This window comes from Poromitra crassiceps (genome assembly GCF_964638095.1).
Source record: "Poromitra crassiceps genome assembly, chromosome: 2".
Taxonomy (NCBI): Eukaryota; Metazoa; Chordata; class Actinopteri; order Beryciformes; family Melamphaidae; genus Poromitra; species Poromitra crassiceps.
In genome coordinates this window covers 86,445,526-86,465,797 of record NC_139624.1, presented here as the reverse complement: position 1 = coordinate 86,465,797, position 20,272 = coordinate 86,445,526, and the positions used below count along the sequence as shown (strand labels likewise).

At 45.4% G+C, this 20,272-nt stretch overlaps 1 protein-coding gene across 1 annotated transcript; it reads right to left on the bottom strand.

Annotated features, from left to right (window-relative positions):
* Window positions 1-162: 162 nt before the first annotated feature.
* On the bottom strand, window positions 163-19,479 carry rnf32 (ring finger protein 32; the record flags this gene model as incomplete). Its single annotated transcript, XM_083663348.1, has 8 exons — window positions 163-393; window positions 1,986-2,153; window positions 6,336-6,444; window positions 7,495-7,652; window positions 11,398-11,540; window positions 11,639-11,882; window positions 18,426-18,550; window positions 19,359-19,479. The coding sequence occupies 8 exons, from the start codon at window positions 19,477-19,479 to the stop codon at window positions 163-165; spliced, it is 1,299 nt and encodes a 432-aa protein (XP_083519474.1).
* Window positions 19,480-20,272: the final 793 nt, after the last annotated feature.

Below are 20,272 nucleotides of genomic sequence, written 5' to 3'. Positions count from 1 at the left end.
GGGATTTAGGTGTGATGACAGCGAGAAGCCAGCCCGTGATAGACAGATGATTCATCCAATCACCTGCCCTTTTCTAAACCGTTTTCCAAGGACGAGTTCCAGATGGTTCTGTGTAACAAACCATCGGGCAGCATCAGGTTATACTGTATATTTGTACCTGGATCAGATAAGTCTTTTGTCGTAGGCAGATCTGCACAGTGGGCAGGTAGGTGTGCTGTCCACACAGAAGGCCTCCAAGGCCTCTAGACAGAGCTGGTGGAAGAGGTGGGAACAAGACAGCAGAACGCTGCGTCTGCTCTGTGGACAGGTGGCTCTCTGTGCCTCGGTGCCCAGGCCGGGGCTGCAGAGTGCAGTGAGGCAGATGGGACAGTCCCAGACATCTCTCTGGATAGCCTGCCAAAGGTGGAAACAAAACAATGGTGACTGATTAGTCAGACGAAAAAAAATATAGAATGGGCTCACTTGCCCTTTTGACGATTTTCTTTTTCCAGATCCGCCCCCTCGCGGACGTTGCTCCACCCCCTCTGCCAATCTGGGGAGAGTTGTAGACTATAGCACATGCTTCCTCCGATACATGTGCAGTCACCAGCCACTTCTATTCACCTGACAGCAAGTAGTTTCACCGGCAGGACGTAGCGCGTGGGAGGAGCACGCTATTTCCCTCAGTTCCCCTCACCCCCGAACAGGTGCCCCGACAGACCAGAAGAGGCACTAGTGCAGCAGCTACCAGGACACACACCCCTAATCCGGGCTTGCCACATGACATGGCCAATTGTGCCTGTAAGGATGCCCCGACCAAGCCGGAGGCAATACGGGGGCTCGAACCTGCGACCCTCGTGTTGGAAGGCACGTGTATCTGCCATCCTTTTAAAAAAGAAAAATTAAGCACAGCTCCGCCAATGATGAACCCAAAGACAGCTTCCTTTATTTAGAGCCAATCACCAAGCCCCGCTGTTAATGGCTTCATAACGAGCCGCGCGCTGCTTTACAGTGTTTGCACCCACGGAGAAGGTGCAAAGTATGTGTTGATACTCAATGTCAAGCTTGAGCCGCCCCTGCCCTGTGCACAACCTTTTCACACCAGATCAAGAAGAAGAAAAATACATCTCCTTTCCATACAACCCCCCCCCCCCTCTATGGAAAATGGTACTGACTGCAATGAAAGCCTTGTGTGCAACAATGGAGCCCTATGGAACCGCAAATCTAGATGTCTTTTCAGTTCCTCCGCAGTAGTCGAGGCGATGAAAAGGCTGCGGTGCATGATCAGAACGGGTGGTGTTTTTTGTCAACGTAGAGGATTATTGGGCCTACCTGCTGCCATTCATTTGGCTAAAGACAAGTGAATGATCACCTCTGGAGAGACGTGTACTTTCTATATGGCAGCTGTGATGCAAGCGTTAACATGTCGGCTGAGAGGCAAGGCTGGGCAGCAGAATGAGACAAGGATTAGCTGCTTTTCACAAGGGCCCTCCTCCATGATGGCTAACACTTTACAATAAGGCTACATTCATTAGGGTTTAGTTAATGGCTGCTTAATAATAATGAACTAACCCTTAATTAACAGTTAACTAATGTGTCTAGTAAACATTTAAAAAGATAATAAAAACAGCTCACACTGCATCGGGCTCCGTTTCAGTGATTTATTTTAGCACCATCCTTGTGTGTGTTATTGTAAGTCGCTTTTGATAAAAGCGTCTGCCAAATGACGTAATGTAATGTAATGCACCCAAAAAGTAGTGACGTTTCAAGCGTCAAGCTCTTCATCAGACACATTTACACATTTACTAACGTGTTCATGTTAACCAAGTATTATTTTATACATTATTTAATAGTTTAGGGGTAATTAATGGTTAGGGTTAAGTAACCCTTACAAGCATTAACTAAAGGTTAGTTATTGCTTATTAAGCATGCACTAACCGTTAATTAATGTACCCTTATTGGAATGTGTGATGATACCCGGTGATGATACTTGTTTTGCTCCTGACCTGGCTCTGTATTCTGCCCCAGTCGCTCTCTCGAGGTTCAGAGACGAGCTTTCTCTCCAGCTGCTGGAACACTCGTCTGCTTGATGACAAGGAGCGGTCGATATCACTCAGAAAAGCCTCCACGTCGGTGTGACAGTATCGGACAAAGCTGTCATTCAACTCCTGCAACTAATTAGAAAAAGCTATTTTAGCCGCACAAAAGATGAGAGGCATGTTTCATTCAGTGTACACAATAGAGTGGTGTTTTCTATAAGGGCTAATTGTGTGTATTGTAATGGCTGAGGCAGTGTGTGTGTGTGTGTGTGTGTGTGTGTGTGTGTGTGTGTGTGTGTGTGTGTGTGTATTGTAATGGCTGAGGCACGCTGACAGGGTGCAGTTGTTAAACAGCCGGATCGATACAGTCATGTCTCCCACTAACATAGAGAATTAATGGAAACCAGTAAAAAAGAGAGACGGTGCTGGGAAACATGGAAACACACACACACACACACACACACACACACACACACACACACACACACACACACATCTCTCTCCCTCTGACACATGCACACACGCGCATGCACGCACGCACACACACACACACACACACACACACACACACACACACACACACACATACACACACTTATGTTCTGTCACACACAAGACAACCTCTCTCTCCCTCCCACACACACAAATACACACCCCATCCCTGAGCCTGTCACAGTGACATCAGAATTGCTTTACAGCCAGGCTTTTATCACTAATTAAACAACTGTTAACCATTGGGATGGATGGTTTTATGAGCCTGGTGGACTTTTCTACAGTCGAGGCAAACAACACAGCCTCTGGTGAACTTTGCCTGGTTTCACAGTGGATGCGGACCAGAGAGGACAGAGGAGGAAGAGGAGGCGGAGTGTGGATGTGGACAGGAGAGAAGACAGAGGAGGAAGAGAGGAGGCGGAGTGCAGCAGAGGGCGTTATCTCATGGCAATCCATCTACGTGTCAGTAGTTATCCCCTTAATGTGTTGACTCAGGGTCGGACCTCCGACGCAAGTAAAAATGGAAAGCTGGCCATCGGAATCAGCTGATAACATTTGTGAAACTGACCTGATATTCTGAAGGCTTTCCTGCAGGGAACACCTGTGAAACTGACCTGATATCGGGCAGTGGTGGCCCAATGGTTAGAGAAGCGAGCTTGTGACCGGAAGGTCGTCGGTTCAATCCCCGCGACCGGCAGGATAAATCTGGGTGGGTAAAGTGAAAAGGCAGCGCTTGCCCCTCCCTCATTACCACCACTGAGGTGCCCTTGAGCAAGGCCCTTAACCCCAACTGCTCCAGTGGAGCTGCTCAGTGGCCAACAGATCAGACTGTGGTTGTACTGGTCAGCTTCCAGGTATGAATGTGTGTGTGAATGTGAACAGGGCACTCCTGAAAAAGAGAGCATTGCTCTCAGTGAGACTCCCCCTGTTTAAATAAAGGTAAAAAAAAAATATATATATATATATATATTTATATATATATTCTGAAGGCTTTCCTGCGGGGAACACCTGTGGCTTCATGGCGGGTCATGGCACAATGATGCTTTATTGCCTCCTACTAACATGGGGTTAAAGAGGATGCTGAATAGGTTTTTCCATCTAACACTAGTTCCAGCCAGAGCACTAAAACACCTGTTTGCATTACAGTCAACCAGTGTTGGGCGGGCAAGTTACTCAGGACATGTAATTAGTTACTACTTATTACTTATTAATCCTTTAAAAAGTTTAAAAATAACTTTGCTTATTACTTGGTATCAAAAGTAATTAGTTACATTACTCGTTACTTTACTATATTACTTTTGCTACACACCCTTCTGAAAAAAGTGACGTACAACCTGTTTACCTAGTTCCTTTTACAACTGAATCCACTTTATTGGAACAACAATAATTAACCTTACAGGAGTCAACAATCAGCCAAACTGCATACTTTTTATTTAGTTGTCTACCTAGGACAAAAAGCTAATCACGTTCTAGCAATGCACTAGTCTCACATAGTCAGACCTATCTCCACACTTTGTTTTAGCGCTGTGCCAGTGCTGGAGAAAGTAATACAGAAACGTTACTTGGATTAGTAACTAATACTTTTTGGAAATTGTAATCCCTTACATTACTAGTTACCGGGGGAAAGTAATGAAATTACAGTAACGCAACTAAGCAAATAAGTCTTGACTCTGAAAAGTAAGTCAGACGGACCTATCAGCGCTCTAGATCCTTGGTGTGACTAAAAGATACGAGACAAGACCACCCAATCGCAGACCTTTACTGTAAGTGGCTGACAGCGTAACATGGATGGTGCACATGGCCTAATGTGTTAGAGCACAGTTAATTGGCTCATTAAACGCCACCTCTTTGTTTAGGCGACATGCTAAGGCTTGGTTTATAGGCGAGATGATGGAGCCTGACAGGGGGATGGGGAGGACACTCCGACCCTCACAACACCTTACAACTGTGGCCCTCATGCATTTGTCACCCTTGCTTAATCAGCCTCTTTGAACTGCAGGAGCACTCTGCTTGATTGCACCACTCCATAGAGAAATACACGTGTGCCTGTTGTTAACAAGCCACCGGACACAGATGTGTAGGACCTATCACTGCTTTTACAGCACAAACAAAGGTCATGAGATAAACTCGCTTGCAAAAATTAGTGCATGACCCTCAATTCCTCATCATCATCATTATCATCATCATCATGACTAAAAAGGAAGCAAGTTGGCTCTGTGATTTTTGTCCCAGAAGTGATGTCACCCAACTAGAAGTGATGTCATCAGTGATGTCATAAGAGCATGTGATGTCATCAGTGATGCGAAGTTGTGACATCATCAGTGATGTCATAAGAGCAGAGAGCCCGCAAAGTTGAGCAATTGTGAGGTGTGCATGGCAATAGCACAGGCGAGCGAGGGCGAGGCCGTGCAGTGGCCGAGCTGTGTATGCGAGCTGCAAGGCCAGCTCGGCCAGCAGGGCGGGCGAGGCCGTACAGCGGCCGAGCTAATCGCCTAGTTTGATAAATAAACAAAAGAAAACTACGACGTTTTGACTGCATCTTCCTTCCTTGTGTCCGGCTATTGTCTATATCTATTGTCTATATCTATTGTCTATATCGTATCCTTCCAATAGTTGGCACAGGCAAGTGCGACGGTACATTGTGGAGCGGAGCTGCATCTCATGACATGTTCCATGGTTTGGGGGTCGCCACACACACACACACACACACACACACACACACACACATGCATCTGAGATTGCCATTTTCCATTTCTTCATGGACACCTTGCAGCGTTCCTTCACAACACGCAGGCGGTTTAGGGTTTTCCTTGACTGACAGGTTTGACCTGACAGACAGGGGTTAACAGGGGTTAAAGCAAGAACATATTTGTGAGCCTGAAAAATTGTCCATTGTACAATGTATTGAATGAAGAATTCTATTAGGCATGGTGCCTGGGAACTTTAAGTCCTGGACAGGGTTTCCCCTGACTGCTGAGATGAGAGAATGATGACCAGTGTCTTCCCCGGTCATCACATGTCAACAGGGAGTGATGGGGGGAGGTTTGTGTCTCACTAGGTGGCAATGTTCCCTTTTCCACAGAGCGACCATCAAGTCAACAGAGCCTCCGTGTCAATCGAGCCCATCACTGGCTGTTCTGGACGCCACCGCTCAACCAAAGCCCACTCTTAAAAATTCCCTCTAAGTCCAGTTGTTGCATGATTTATAGCTTTGAAACAGGACGTGAACGGAGACTGAAAAGACATCGGGCATCAGATATCTAAGCCTCCTGCCAACGCCACCTACAGTATCCACCCTCCCCTCCGCAGCAGCCACACTCACACACACTTAGTTGCCGGAGGACTGGACCCAAACACACAGAGAGAGAGAGGAGGACCCTGCTTTTGTGTTGACGCTGGAATGTCCAGACTGTTTGACTAAAACTCTCTCCACAATTAGTTGACAAACAGTGTACGATTCACACAGCATCAAAGGAGCTTGAGGGGGTGTGAGCGGGCAAAGGTGTGTGTGGGCGTGCGTGTGCGTGTGCGTGTGCGTGCGTGCATGTATGTGCATGTGTGCACTGGGGTCAGTGAGTCCCTCTGCAGTTGAAACCCATGTCTCAACTCATGGACCTCGGATGTGATGTTGGTCACGGCTTATGTTTGCCCAGCTAAACAGTCAAAGAATGTCAGGGGGGAACGTAAGAAGAGAAGGAGACTTGTGAAGAGGAAACCTGGGCATTGTGGGCAATGTGACCTTAGTATGTTCAAGGTGGTCCAAAAATGCATGATTACCCAATAAGGCTCTTTATAAAATAAAAACTGGATCATTTGTAAACTCACCTTTGCCTCAAAGAACTTGCGTCGCAACCGTTTGTCTATTGGGCAGATGGTCTTCCTCACATCTCTGTACCGCTTTCGAGCAACATAGCCTCGCCAACACGCTTGAATTCTGCAAACACAAAATGTGTTTACCAAGAACATTGAACCAACAATCACATTAATCGTCAAGTGTGGTGCATGCTTTGTTCAAATGTTGACTGATGAATGAAAATGTGCTGAAATGGAGAGTTTGCAGGATTTGGAGATGTGACGATGCAGCTATATATTTGGATTTGGAGATGTGACTGCAGCTATATATTTGGATTTGGAGATGTGACTATGCAGCTATATATTTGGATTTGGAGATGTGACTATGCAGCTATGTATTTGGATTTGGAGATGTGACTATGCAGCTATATATTTGGATTTGGAGATGTGACTGCAGCTATATATTTGGATTTGGAGATGTGACTATGCAGCTATATATTTGGTAATGCAGATAATTGAATCTTATTACAAATGAAAATTATCTTGTATCTCATATCCACACCTCAACCACACTACAGTAGCACAATTGCACAAATAGGATGAATTTCCCCAAGGGGATAAATAAAGGATAACTAACTAACAATTGGCTCCGATAAGGAACATGTATTTTAGAAGTAAAACAAAAATTGCCATTGTAATTTGACCATATGCCTCCCATCTCACAGATCACCGTATTCTACATTTGTTTCAGTATGAGTGGGCAGAGTGACTTCAGAATTTTGCTGTAGTTGTATGAAAACTTCATAACTCCAATTTTGGTGATCACACCCAGGAATTCGGGTTTCTATGGCATTATTTTGCCTAAGAAATTACATTTGAATATATTAAGCATGTTACTAAATGTTACTATTTGGGGTTCATTCTTCCTTCAACATAAAATGAGTGATGTTGCTGGCTGGTGTAAATCACTAGATACACGTCACAGATGGCGTGATGTATACAGTATCTTCCTTTTCATTGCGGGTTTTTATTACAGTATATCCAAACATAAATTTGCGTCTTTGGGAAATTGTTTGAATGTTAATCTGCCCAGTAGCCTACAAGTTTGAAGTACAGCAGACAGTGTTGTCAAAGCTTTGAGCAGCAAAGAACACCTTGAGAGAGAACGTGTGTGTTTTGTACAGTTCTCTACCTGGTGGCACACTGGTGTCTGAAGAGGCCAGCCCCGTCATGGATCACCCGTGTTTCATACTGCTCCTTTCTGCACATGGGGCAGCTCTTCTTCCCAGTAAACCTCTCAAATGCCTGCAGACATGCTCTGTGGAAAACATGAGTGCAAGACAGCAACACCTAAACAGGACATAAATATACATAACTTGGTTTATGTTAAATCCAATGTGTACCACACATGCTGATGTATGACTGTAAATCAAGAAGTATCCAATCAGTCTGATTTAGAGTCCAGAGGTACAGTATGGGCGGCCGTGTCTCCTGAGGATGCTGCTTGCCATGTATTGGTTTTCAGGTTTTCTCTAAGTGCTTTGGTATGTAGCTCCTGTGAACATTCAATGTGGGATTCATGTATGTGTGCGCTTATACACCCTGTGCACATATGCTGTGTGTGTGTGTGTGTGTGTGTGTGTGTGTGTGTGTGTGTGTATGTGCATTGTGCCATGCCTGCATGCTACGTCTGTGTGTATTTGAGTGTGTATGCCTCTGAATGTGTGTGTCAGCCTCTGTGTGCGTTATTTTCCATGAGGGTAAAGGGAGTGGGCATGACCCCCACTGGGCCGGCTGGGAGCTGGACTATAGTCTCCTCTACCTGGACTACAGTCTCCTCTACCTGGACTATAGTCTCCTCTACCTGCGAGAGGGGACCTGGACTACAGTCTCCTCTACCTGCGAGAGGGGACCTGGACTATAGTCTCCTCTACCTGCGAGAGGGGACCTGGACTATAGTCTCCTCTACCTGTGAGAGGGGACCTGGACAATAGTCTCCTCTACCTGTGAGAGGGGACCTGGACAATAGTCTCCTCTACCTGCGAGAGGGGACCTGGACTATAGTCTCCTCTACCTGTGAGAGGGGACCTGGACAATAGTCTCCTCTACCTGTGAGAGGGGACCTGGACAATAGTCTCCTCTACCTGCGAGAGGGGACCTGGACTATAGTCTCCTCTACCTGCGAGAGGGGACCTGGACTATAGTCTCCTCTACCTGCGAGAGGGGACCTGGACTATAGTCTCCTCTAACTGCGAGAGGGGACCTGGACTATAGTCTCCTCTACCTGCGAGAGGGGACCTGGACTATAGTCTCCTCTACCTGTGAGAGGGGACCTGGACTACAGTCTCCTCTACCTGCGAGAGGGGACCTGGACTATAGTCTCCTCTACCTGCGAGAGGGGACCTGGACTATAGTCTCCTCTACCTGTGAGAGGGGACCTGGACAATAGTCTCCTCTACCTGTGAGAGGGGACCTGGACAATAGTCTCCTCTACCTGCGAGAGGGGACCTGGACTATAGTCTCCTCTACCTGCGAGAGGGGACCTGGACTATAGTCTCCTCTACCTGCGAGAGGGGACCTGGACTATAGTCTCCTCTACCTGGACTACAGTCTTCTCTACCTGCGAGAGGGGACCTGGACTATAGTCTCCTCTACCTGCGAGAGGGGACCTGGACTATAGTCTCCTCTCCCTGCGAGAGGGGACCTGGACTATAGTCTCCTCTACCTGCGAGAGGGGACCTGGACTATAGTCTCCTCTACCTGGACTACAGTCTTCTCTACCTGTGAGAGGGGACCTGGACTATAGTCTCCTCTACCTGGACTACAGTCTCCTCTACCTGCGAGAGGGGACCTGGACTATAGTCTCCTCTACCTGTGAGAGGGGACCTGGACAATAGTCTCCTCTACCTGCGAGAGGGGACCTGGACTATAGTCTCCTCTACCTGCGAGAGGGGACCTGGACTATAGTCTCCTCTACCTGGACTACAGTCTTCTCTACCTGCGAGAAGGGACCTGGACTATAGTCTCCTCTACCTGCGAGAGGGGACCTGGACTATAGTCTCCTCTACCTGTGAGAGGGGACCTGGACTATAGTCTCCTCTCCCTGCGAGAGGGGACCTGGACTATAGTCTCCTCTACCTGCGAGAGGGGACCTGGACTATAGTCTCCTCTACCTGGACTACAGTCTCCATTACCTGCGAGAGGGAACCTGGACTATAGTCTCCTCTACCTGCAAGAGGGGACCTGGACTATAGTCTCCTCTACCTGGACTACAGTCTCCTCTACCTGCGAGAGGGGACCTGGACTATAGTCTCCTCTACCTGCGAGAGGGGAGCTGGACTATAGTCTCCTCTACCTGCGAGAGGGGACCTGGACTATAGTCTCCTCGACCTGCGGGAGGGGACCTGGACTATATTCTCCTCTCCCTGCGAGAGGGGAGCTGGACTATAGTCTCCTCTCCCTGCGAGAGGGGGCCTGGACTATAGTCTCCTCCACCTGCGAGAGGGGACCTGGACTATAGTCTCCTCTCCCTGCGAGACGGGACCTGGACTACAGTCTCCTCCACCTGCGAGAGGGGACCTGGACTATAGTCTCCTCTCCCTGCGAGAGGGGAGCTGGACTATAGTCTCCTCTCCCTGCGAGAGAGGACCTGGACTATAGTCTCCTCTACCTGCGAGAGGGGACTTGGACTATAGTCTCCTCTACCTGCGAGTGGGGACCTGGACTATAGTCTCCTCTACCTGCGAGAGGGGACCTGGACTATAGTCTTCTCTACCTGCGAGAGGGGACCTGGACTATAGTCTCCTCTCCCTGCGAGAGGGGACCTGGACTATAGTCTCCTCTACCTGCGAGAGGGGACCTGGACTATAGTCTCTTCTACCTGCGAGAGGGGACCTGGACTATAGTCTCCTCCACCTGCGAGAGGGGACCTGGACAATAGTCTCCTCTACCTGCGAGAGGGGACCTGGACTATAGTCTCCTCTACCTGCGAGAGGGGACCTGGACTATAGTCTCCTCCACCTGCGGGAGGGGACCTGGACTATAGTCTCCTCTCCCTGTGAGAGGGGACCTGGACTATAGTCTCCTCTCCTTGCGAGAGGGGCTCTTTTATCGTCTGAAAGGAGACAGCCACATCTATAGGGCTTGGCACACAAACCAGTTTACTCAGATGTCTAGAGGGCAGGGGGGAGGCATATTGATTTCCCATTGTTTTTGGCCTGACCAACATACTCCATCACCAGTGAAAGGGCCCCCTGCAGTGCACAATTTCCAGGAGCTCGACAAGCCATTAGACCAGAGAGAATTTTCAACTCTCACTATCAAAGCCTCGAGGTTACAAGCTACACTTTCAGACACACAATATAGAAAGCACATTCACTTTGTCTTTTCTTTCTTTTACACCGACCTATTATGGACAATTTCTGGTGTGGTTGGCATTCACATAATTTGAGCCGGATTGAGTAACAAATATTTCTGTCTACACAACTGATTCAGTACAACTGCTGGCGTATTAATACTTGAGTGTAACAAAACGCATTGTTACAATATGAACTGAAGACTGAGAGGATGCCGAATCAACAAAGATTCCCTCTTGTCACTTTCCCTTGTTAGCAGCCACTAATTAACATTTTTTCCCTGAGTCAAACTAATATTGACACGTGCGTCTATGTTACTATGGCAACTGTGCTTTGTCAGGCCGTCTATTCCAGCCCTGCATTCTTCAGGAGATTGGCATCTTAAAAGGGGATCGGAAAGGTGTAAAAGACTGAATGACCCTCACAGTAACACACTGATTGCTACATCATCGCGTCACAGTTGAGTTCCAAGGCAGTATGGGTAAATTTGTACAGTTGTCTACACAGATTAGAACATACAGGAACTGGAGGGGGTGGGGCTTTGTGTGTGTGTGTGTGTGTGTGTGTGTGTGTGTGTGTGTGTGTGTGGGCACGCACGGACACGCGCATACTGTGCCTTGCTATGGCTATGTGTGTATAGGGAAACAGGTTTCCCCGAGGCGTGATGAATGCTGAAAACATGCAGAAAAGGGCTTTCTCACAGAATATTAACAACAGCTATACTTGTGTTGGGGGAACACCTGAGGCTGAAGGTAGAACTCCTCCCTGCAGATGGCACAGGGCTGAGCCGACCCCCCCTGCTCAACAGACCTAGCCTTGACCTGCATCCATTCATCCTCCGTCAGCCTCCTAGCTGGGGATGGCTCCAAACCCATCTTCTGAGCTGGAAGAAAGAATGGAAATACAGTAGTGGTGCGATATTCACGTATGATTCATTCATAAAGTAAGATGTCTGACATTCCCAAATTTTCCCAGGTGTACCTAATGTTAGTCGAGGTGAAGCTGGATCGAGCACATATTCTCTCTCTTCTTGCCCATCTTGTTTGTGGAGACGTTTCTCATTCACTCGTCCTCTACTTTGGGGGTCTTCGGTGGTGTGTGGGGGGGCTTTTCTATTGCCCCTCAGCTTCAGAGGCTCATTCGGATGCAGCAGGGTCCGTGTTATGTGGTCTTGGAAGGCAACCGAGGTCATTACCAACTTGTTGCCCGTTTTAGATGTCAAGCCCTGTAAAATATGTTAGTTCAATGGTGCATAATTGAATTGACAAGAACTGATGAATGGCTAACACTGCTATAGTATGTCACATGAACAGGGCCAAGCGGCAAATGTGGACTTTTTTATTGATCATCACAATAAGAAGACAGCCAAGCATAATCGCCTAAATGAATTCTGTAGTACTGTCTAGACCAAATTATGGCACAGAGCAGAGAAGATATTGCTTAGCCAAATGGACGATGCTGAATTGCTAAGGATAATTTACTAATGCAGAAATTAGTAAGCAATTAGCAACGTAATAATGCAATTAGTGAGTCATAGCAATTACTGTGTGTGGGGGGGGGGGGGGGGGGGGGGACAGGGCAGTGGGCTACGCTACACACTACTTTCTGGTTTCGCAACATCAGCAAATGCCTTCATTATATTTACCCCAAAAAACTTTTTACGCATAAATAAAATGATACATTGCCTCCCCCCATAAACTGCATGTAGTTCAGTTGACAAGGGTGTTTGCGATCCCATTCCATGCAGCAAACAGGCAGCACAGACAAACAAATAAAAACACACAAACATGCCAACCTGCTATCAAGGAAGACAGGCTGGCTGTCTAAAGACCAGAAACAGAACCAAACGCTTTAACAGTTACACAATAGGCACATTTTCATGTAATAAACAAATGAACAAAATGAAGAATATTGTGTAAAATCCAAACCTTCCGCATTGCCATCCTATCAAGGCAGTGTTTATGTGGTTACTAGGTAACCAGTTCCCGCCTCCCCCTCCTCTCCACCAGCAAGGAACCTATAAAGACGAAAGAGACATTACATCATACCAACATTTGATTCTATGCGGCCAGTTCTATTCAAGGCTATGGGAGATTCATGGAGAAGCACACTAAAACACATCTATGTCATATGACCTTTGATGAAGAAATGCCTCTACCAGATGAAAGAACACACTTCAGAGAATAGATAGATAGATAGATATGCTTTATTCCAGACTCAAGGTCCATACAAAAATACAATCAAATACACAATCAAATAGACTGCTACTGACTGATTTTTCCTAATGTGTGCATTTGTTTAGTTGCTGTTGGTCTCCAAACAGTATCCAAACCTGATTATAGACATGCTTTACAGGGCTCTGAAGTGTATTCTTTTATCTGGTAGAGGCATTTCTTCATCAAAGGTCATACGACATTAGTGTGCTTCTCCATGCATTTCCCATAGGTGTAAACTGGCAAATGGTAAATGTCTCTTCCTTCTTTATAGGTTCCTTGTCCACCACATGTACTCATCACTACCATGGATAGGATGTCCTGTCCTGAGTTCTGATTGGCTGACTCAGGCCCGAAGTGGTAAAATAGATTCAAATATTAATGCACCAACTAATGCAGATATAACAAATATTTATTTTGAACATTTGCATTCTTTCTTTTTAAAAGCAATGGTAGCCTATCATTCATGATGATTGTGCCTAGCAATAGCTCTCTAAAGTCATTGTAATGCACTGCTCTCTTTTTGCTTACAATTTGAATCATTAGAGCCATTTTAAGACCCCAGTATTTTCTCTTTTCTTTTTCTCCCTAATGGGGCATTCAATAGGCTTTCAAATTCTTACATGAATCATGAAAATTTCAAATGTGATTAATTAAATTTTCAGAATTATGCAATAGCACCTGTTGTCTGATGGCTTAAAGTAACACTCTGCCGACTTTCAACTTTGTATCATTACAAAATCAGTAGTATACCTGAAAATTGTAAACAGTTTTGCAGTTAAGTTGTGGACCAGTGATGTCATTTGTGCATGAATGACCTCACTGGTCCACAACCAAACTCAAATCAACTCTCAATAACTGTCAAACTAAATGAAAGCCTGCAGAACTGTTTACACTTTTCAGATATACAAAGCTGGTTGAAAATTGGTGGTGTGTTCCTAAAATTGGTTTAAAATTGGTGTCAAATCCTGTCTATTTCTTTCACTATCTAAAGAGTGTCTCCATTACTTCGAGGAGGGTCTGGCTGCAGACGGTAGGAGAACCTCACGCCTCCGCAACTGACAGGAAGTCACGTGACCTCCGCAGCGGAAGTTCTTCTTATTCGTGTTGATAGCATTAAGGTCTCTTTTTTTTGCCTCCAATAGAGAGCCGCAGGAACGAGTCCGGAAATCATCGATGCTAACAGTCCTGGTTCTTCACAGTTTTCGCCTATGGGAGTTTTGAATGGGTTTTTGGCGCGATGCTTCTAATAATCTCTCTGGGCAACGCTGGCTTAATCAAACGCGAACCAATGTTTAGTATCATCTTCACACACAAGGACCACTTTTATGAGTTTTGAAGCTTTTACGTGCTGTTAAAAGGGCGGCTAGCTAGCAAACGGCTAAATGAGACTACACTGTTGAGTCCATGGGGATATATACGTCAATAACGTCACCACTTCAAAGGACGAACACGGAAATTCTCTTTCCCTCACCTGGTTCAGCCCGGAGTAATCAGTGCACACATCAACAACAGTCCAGGTTGAGTGCTGACGTGACGTGGAAGCCTATGCGACAGTGTGTAGTTCTGGATTAGCTTAGCTCGAGCTTTTTACTTCTAGGGCTTGCATTTACGCTAGTAACGCTACAAAACTCATGAAAGTGGTCCTCATGTGTGAAGATTATCCGACTGAACTCTGGTTCGCGTTTGATTAATCTTGCGTTGCCCAGAGACCGTATTTGAAGCATCACGGCAAAAACCCATTCAAAAATCCCATAGACAGAAACAGTGAAGAACCAGGAAGTCCGGGACTTCCGCGTTCTGACTACGAAAATACGTCATCCCTGCGGCTCTCTATGCTCCAATGCCAACCGCCGAAACTCCAGTAGGTGGCGGTAATGCACATACATATGTTTGCCAACCGCCATAAAACTCAAAAAAGAAGAAGAAGCCAACCACCGTAAAACAGAAGAAGAAGATTTTGACGGTCGCTGACTGTCGGAAGAAGAGGACTTTGGTTTAGTTTGTTGGCTGCCTGAATAAATAAGTAAAGTTTTATTGATTTGTGTGTGGTGGTGGCAGGGCCGATTTTACACTTCATGGGCCCTGGGGCTATTCATCTCTGCAGGGCCCCCCCCTCAAGCAGAAGGGAGTGTCTGAAGAAAGAAAAAGATTTGAGTGTATTTTTTTAACCTTTTTTAGCCGTATTTAAAGGAATATCTCATTTTAAATCAACATTAGGATTATACTGTTGTGATGTCATTATTCAGTATCTTCTCCTTTTCTCACTAACTTTCATGTCACCACCTGCTCTCCTGTCAGCATTCTAACTTACAAACACAAACTGTAGGTTTAGCCATCATGTTCTTTCATAAACAGCCTGATTGGAAAGAAAACATTGCCACTGAGATGTCACAACAAGCACTTTTATTATTATTATTTAGTATTTATTATTGCTGTTATTATTACAGTGCACACACACATGGTTATTCAATTATTTTTTCAAAAAAACATTTATTTATTTTTTGGGCCCCTTGATGTCCCGGGCCCCGGGGCTTCAGCCCCGGTAAACCCGTTGGTAAAATCGGCCCTGGGTGGTGGTGGTGGTGTTTCTTTTAACCCCCCCCCCCCCCATTGACTAACTGCCATGTATTCTTTATTGATGTTCTGAAAATAATATAGACTGCAGGCTACAGTATATAAATATAGACTGCAGGCTACAGTATATAAATATAGACTGCAGGCTACAGTATAGAATGTAGACTACAGTATAAAAAATTGTGAAGGGTCCAATATGAATGTTCTGTTTACACGTTTTTGACAGGGCTATGTAGGTGTGTGTGGGGGTCTCCATGGCGACCAATAATTCCGACTGTCACTTATAGTTAGATCTTTACTTTAGAAATACTATCCATAGCACATTTACCTGCTAACTTCTCAGTTTTATATATTGTATAAAGCCTTTTAAATCTGTGTTCAAAATATGAAGACGAACTGCCGACATCATGTAGGCTACTTCATTGGCAAAGTTGCATTTATGTTTGTTGTGTGTCTGTTTAACTTCAATATGTCAATAAAGATTACAAAAAGACAAACTTCCGCTGCCGAGGTGTGAGGTATATGTCAATAAAGATAAAAAAAATATGAACTTCCGCTGCGGAGGTCACGTGACTTCCTGTCAGTTGCGGAGGCGTGAGGTCCGCCCACTTGTCTGCAGCCAGGTACTCTTGATTACTTCTCACTAATGATTATTTTATTGTCAGGGAGATGTCAGTGAATAGTTGGAACCTGACCAAAGAAGGCTAGCCTGTGCTCTCTCTGTGTGTGTGTGTGTGTGTGTGTGTGTGTGTGTGTGTGTGTGTGTGTGTGTGTGTGTGTGTGTGTGTGTGTGTGTGTGTGTGTGTGACTCACCAAGCTGTCGTCAGAGCAGGTACTGAACAAAGCTAAGCTGCTCATACCTGTGCTGTGAGCTAAGGGATCCCTCCCAGGTCACCCCCTTACATGGAAAACCATACACACAAACACATAGGAGCCCGAGCGTCTCTTTTTGTGCGCTCGATGAAAAGTTTGCTTTATTTCTCACACAGGGTGCGGGGGTGTGTGTGACTTTTAAAATGCTTTGCAGCCTTGATTGACTTTGATGTGCTCAGACAGAATCAGTGAAAACAGATGGCCGAGGAGAGGGCTAACGGTGAGGCCTGTCAATCCAGGGAGTCCTCTAAGAAAACAAAGTGAAGACCTGAGGAGGAAACCCCTGTGCTTCTCAAGAGGCTGCTGCATTCTTGAGATTAGAGCAAGAAAAACGCAGACCACTGCCGTTAATGCCCCACACAAAGGCGTGGAACAATTTATTAGTTAAGAATTCAAGCTCCGAGCTCAATCAAAGGGCTGTCGTCCACAATGGCAGACTCAGAGCCTCGGTTTGTTGTTTTAAGTAAATAATCACGCTTAAAAGATATGGCAAAGATGGGGCTCAAGTCCCTCATAAAGCCTGCATTCTTCCAACTGTCATCAGAATGGATTTCAGCGCGCGCTTCTATTTTCAACAGGGACACTGTTTGTCTTTTTCTTTATAAATACCATTTTAAAGAGCTTTTTATTTAACTTTCTTCCCCCTGAACCTCTTTACCTGATCTGTGGTCTTTTTTGAAAAGAAAACTCACCTTGTCGTGCAAAGAGCTGATGACTTAAGCGAAAGGTAGGAAAAAAAAGGTAGGTTGTGCTGCAGTGGGACTTTGAAACTGAACCTTTTGCTGAACTGGTTTGCACATTTGCCCCCGTAACAGGTTGAAAAGGACAACAAAATTCACCTGTGTTTAAGGATATATTCTGGATATGTGATCTGATTAACATTTTGAGAGGAAGTATTAAAAAAAGGCAGCATTGGTCTGGACACGGTATGCGATCTGATTAACATTTTGAGAGGAAGGGGGGGGGGGGGTAGGCAGTCTTGGTGATGGCCCTCTCTGTACTGCCTGATGAAGACCCGTGAGGGTCGAAACGTTGCTTTTTTGTAATTAAAAAACTCACCGTGGGAGCTTAAAAAACAGTGTGCGGATTTCCTTTTCTTTTTCTATACGCATATTTTTTTCCAGCACCTGTTGAAATAATCTCGGATGTGCGTGCACTCTACTCTTCTGCAGGACCCTTCATGTTTGGCCAGACAAATAAACACTGAAAAAACAGGCAGGTAAATTCAAATCACAAATGCTTGTTTTGAGAATACAATGCACTTGTTATACTGAGTTTTTCCCTCGCCACTGTCATGCTAAGCGGCTAAGATTTGAAACTAGATTTCAGTGAGTCATCTTAGGCACCTGTAGAGAAGATCACGTGTGAAACAAACATTGCATGACTGTAATCAATATGTTAGGAAATAAAGCGTCATGTGAGGAAATGCACTTTCATGATACTGTGTCAATTCATAGTCGTAAAACTGGTCCGTATCCATACATCATATATACACTGTGATATATTGCATTGTTGTCAAATGAGTAATTGCCCTGAGATATGGATGAGAGAGGGCAGCCCATAATGGTTAATTAACAATTATGTCAGCCAGTGAGATGACCAGGAGACCAATCACTTTGAGAGGAGACAGTGGAGGGGACAGAAATCAAATTATTTTATGACTTGACCCATAACGCTTCCCTAACATGACTTTAATCACTCGGCGGTGAATAGGAGTCCCCCGTGGCTATCTGGGAGGGAACCAATCAGGAGTGGAGAGCAGCGGGTACTATTTGCTGTTATCTGCTGCGTCACTGCTGAGTAAGTAAGCTATAAAAGAACACAGCCATTATTACGGCCGTTTTAGTTGCTTTTCAGAGAGATGGAGCTTCTAATGATTAGACATGTCCTTTGTAAATGAAATACAAATCACCCTGGGCTTTTGGTTTTACTTCATTTACTAAGTGCTACATTACCTCATACTTTGGACCTAACAATGGATTTCCTATAAATCTCGGGGTAGTTGAAATGACGAAGGGGCTCACATATCACAAAATGTGCCAGTGCTTATTAGCACTTGAGAAGTTATTGATCGGGCATTTTGATTAACGTGCGGCGGGGGCTACGGTGGCATTGGGAGGCTTGCGGAGGCCCCCCTGTGCTACTGGCTGGGACTTCTCCCTCTCAATTACCTTCACTTTGTGCTGACTGCCAGCCTGAACCCTGGCAACAGGACAGCCACTGCAGTGTCCTGATGCCAGGAATAAGGGTAGAGTTTAAGGAGAGTTTACTTATTGGACAGCCGTCGGATCATTACCGATGGAGGATCATTGTAGGATAATTAGCAATGTTATGCAGAGATACAGGGTATGACCTAACACACACTCAACAGTTTTGGACTGGTGGATGTACAACTTTTATGAGATGCATTTTTCAAATCGATAATTCCTAATGCAGGCGAAGAAGCACTGTAATCACGATTAAGATGAGCATGCGGTGACATTGTTTTCCACCTGTGATGCATCTCTTTCTTGATGGGAGCAGTGTCATCCGGGCGGACAATTAACCTATCAGCAAGTCACAAGTGGCACTCAGTAGTTTCAAGAGTATGGTAATGACGTCAAGTCACCTGCCAAACCCTCTCAATCACCAGATTTAATCGTATGAGAGATTCCATAAAAGTGTCCAAGATGGCATTTTCTACCCTTATCAAGAAGATGGATCACTCAATATCATAATAATAGCAGTGATTAGCGATGTCTTAGTCCTCTAGGAAGGTAGTACTGTAGTGGACGGAAATGTATCCTATACGGCATGTAAGGGAAGTCTCAGTCTTTAAGTCACATTGTTATATATATATGCAATAAATCTGTCACATGTTCAACAGCCATTTCAACCTACTGTAGGTTACTTTTTACTGGGCTGAATGCGCGGCGACGATTTCACTGTAATGTCACTGCGGCAGCAACCAATAATTTCTAGTGTGCTAGTGCGGCCATCTTTCTCCATAATGGACAATAATTGAGCAGAATCCATCACTATAGCCAGAAATAGCACACCATAATGGCCATAAATTGTGGCCTGTGAAGGCACGGGCGCAGAAAATCTGACCACCCCCGCTGAGTTGGAGAGGCATTCCAACTTCTTCACATTCACTCTCATCCTTATATCCGACTCCATGCTGATCACATCCAAGTGAGTCAAATCATACCTTTTATGCCTTTCATGAGTGCAGTCGGTTGACCTTTGCAGGGTGTTATGGAAGGGATGCATGGCAGCATTTCTACAGAATAAAAGCTGTGCGATTGACGGCCCTTAATTTGACATACAGCATCAAATCTATCTTATGTAATTTCCAGATCCATCATTAACAAGCAATACTTTTTGATGATAGTATTCCTTAGTTGACACACAAAGAACGGTTTGACGTGTGGGATGAAAATACAAAGCGATGTTTGGCTCTGGAGATTTACCGACATATTCATCGACCTCATCAAAGAAAGGGTAATGTAAAGGCTCGTCAAAGAGAGGGTACTGTAAATGCTTAGAGAGGGTACTGTAAAGGCTCATCAAAGAGAGGGTACTGTAAAGGCTCATCAAAGAGAGGGTACTGTAAAGGCTCGTCAAAGAGAGGGTACTGTAAAGGCTCGTCAAAGAGAGGGTACTGTAAAGGCTCGTCAAAGAGAGGGTACTGTAAAGGCTCATCAAAGAGAGGGTACTGTAAAGGCTCCTCAAAGAGAGGGTACTGTAAAGGCTCGTCAAAGAGAGGGTACTGTAAAGGCTCGTCAAAGAAAGGGTACTGTAAAGGCTCGTCAAAGAGAGGGTACTGTAAAGGCTCATCAAAGAGAGGGTACTGTAAAGGCTCGTCAAAGAGAGGGTATTGTAAAGGCTCGTCAAAGAGAGGGTACTGTAAAGGGTCGTCAAAGAGAGGGTATTGTAAAGGGTCGTCAAAGAGAGGGTCTTGTAAAGGCTC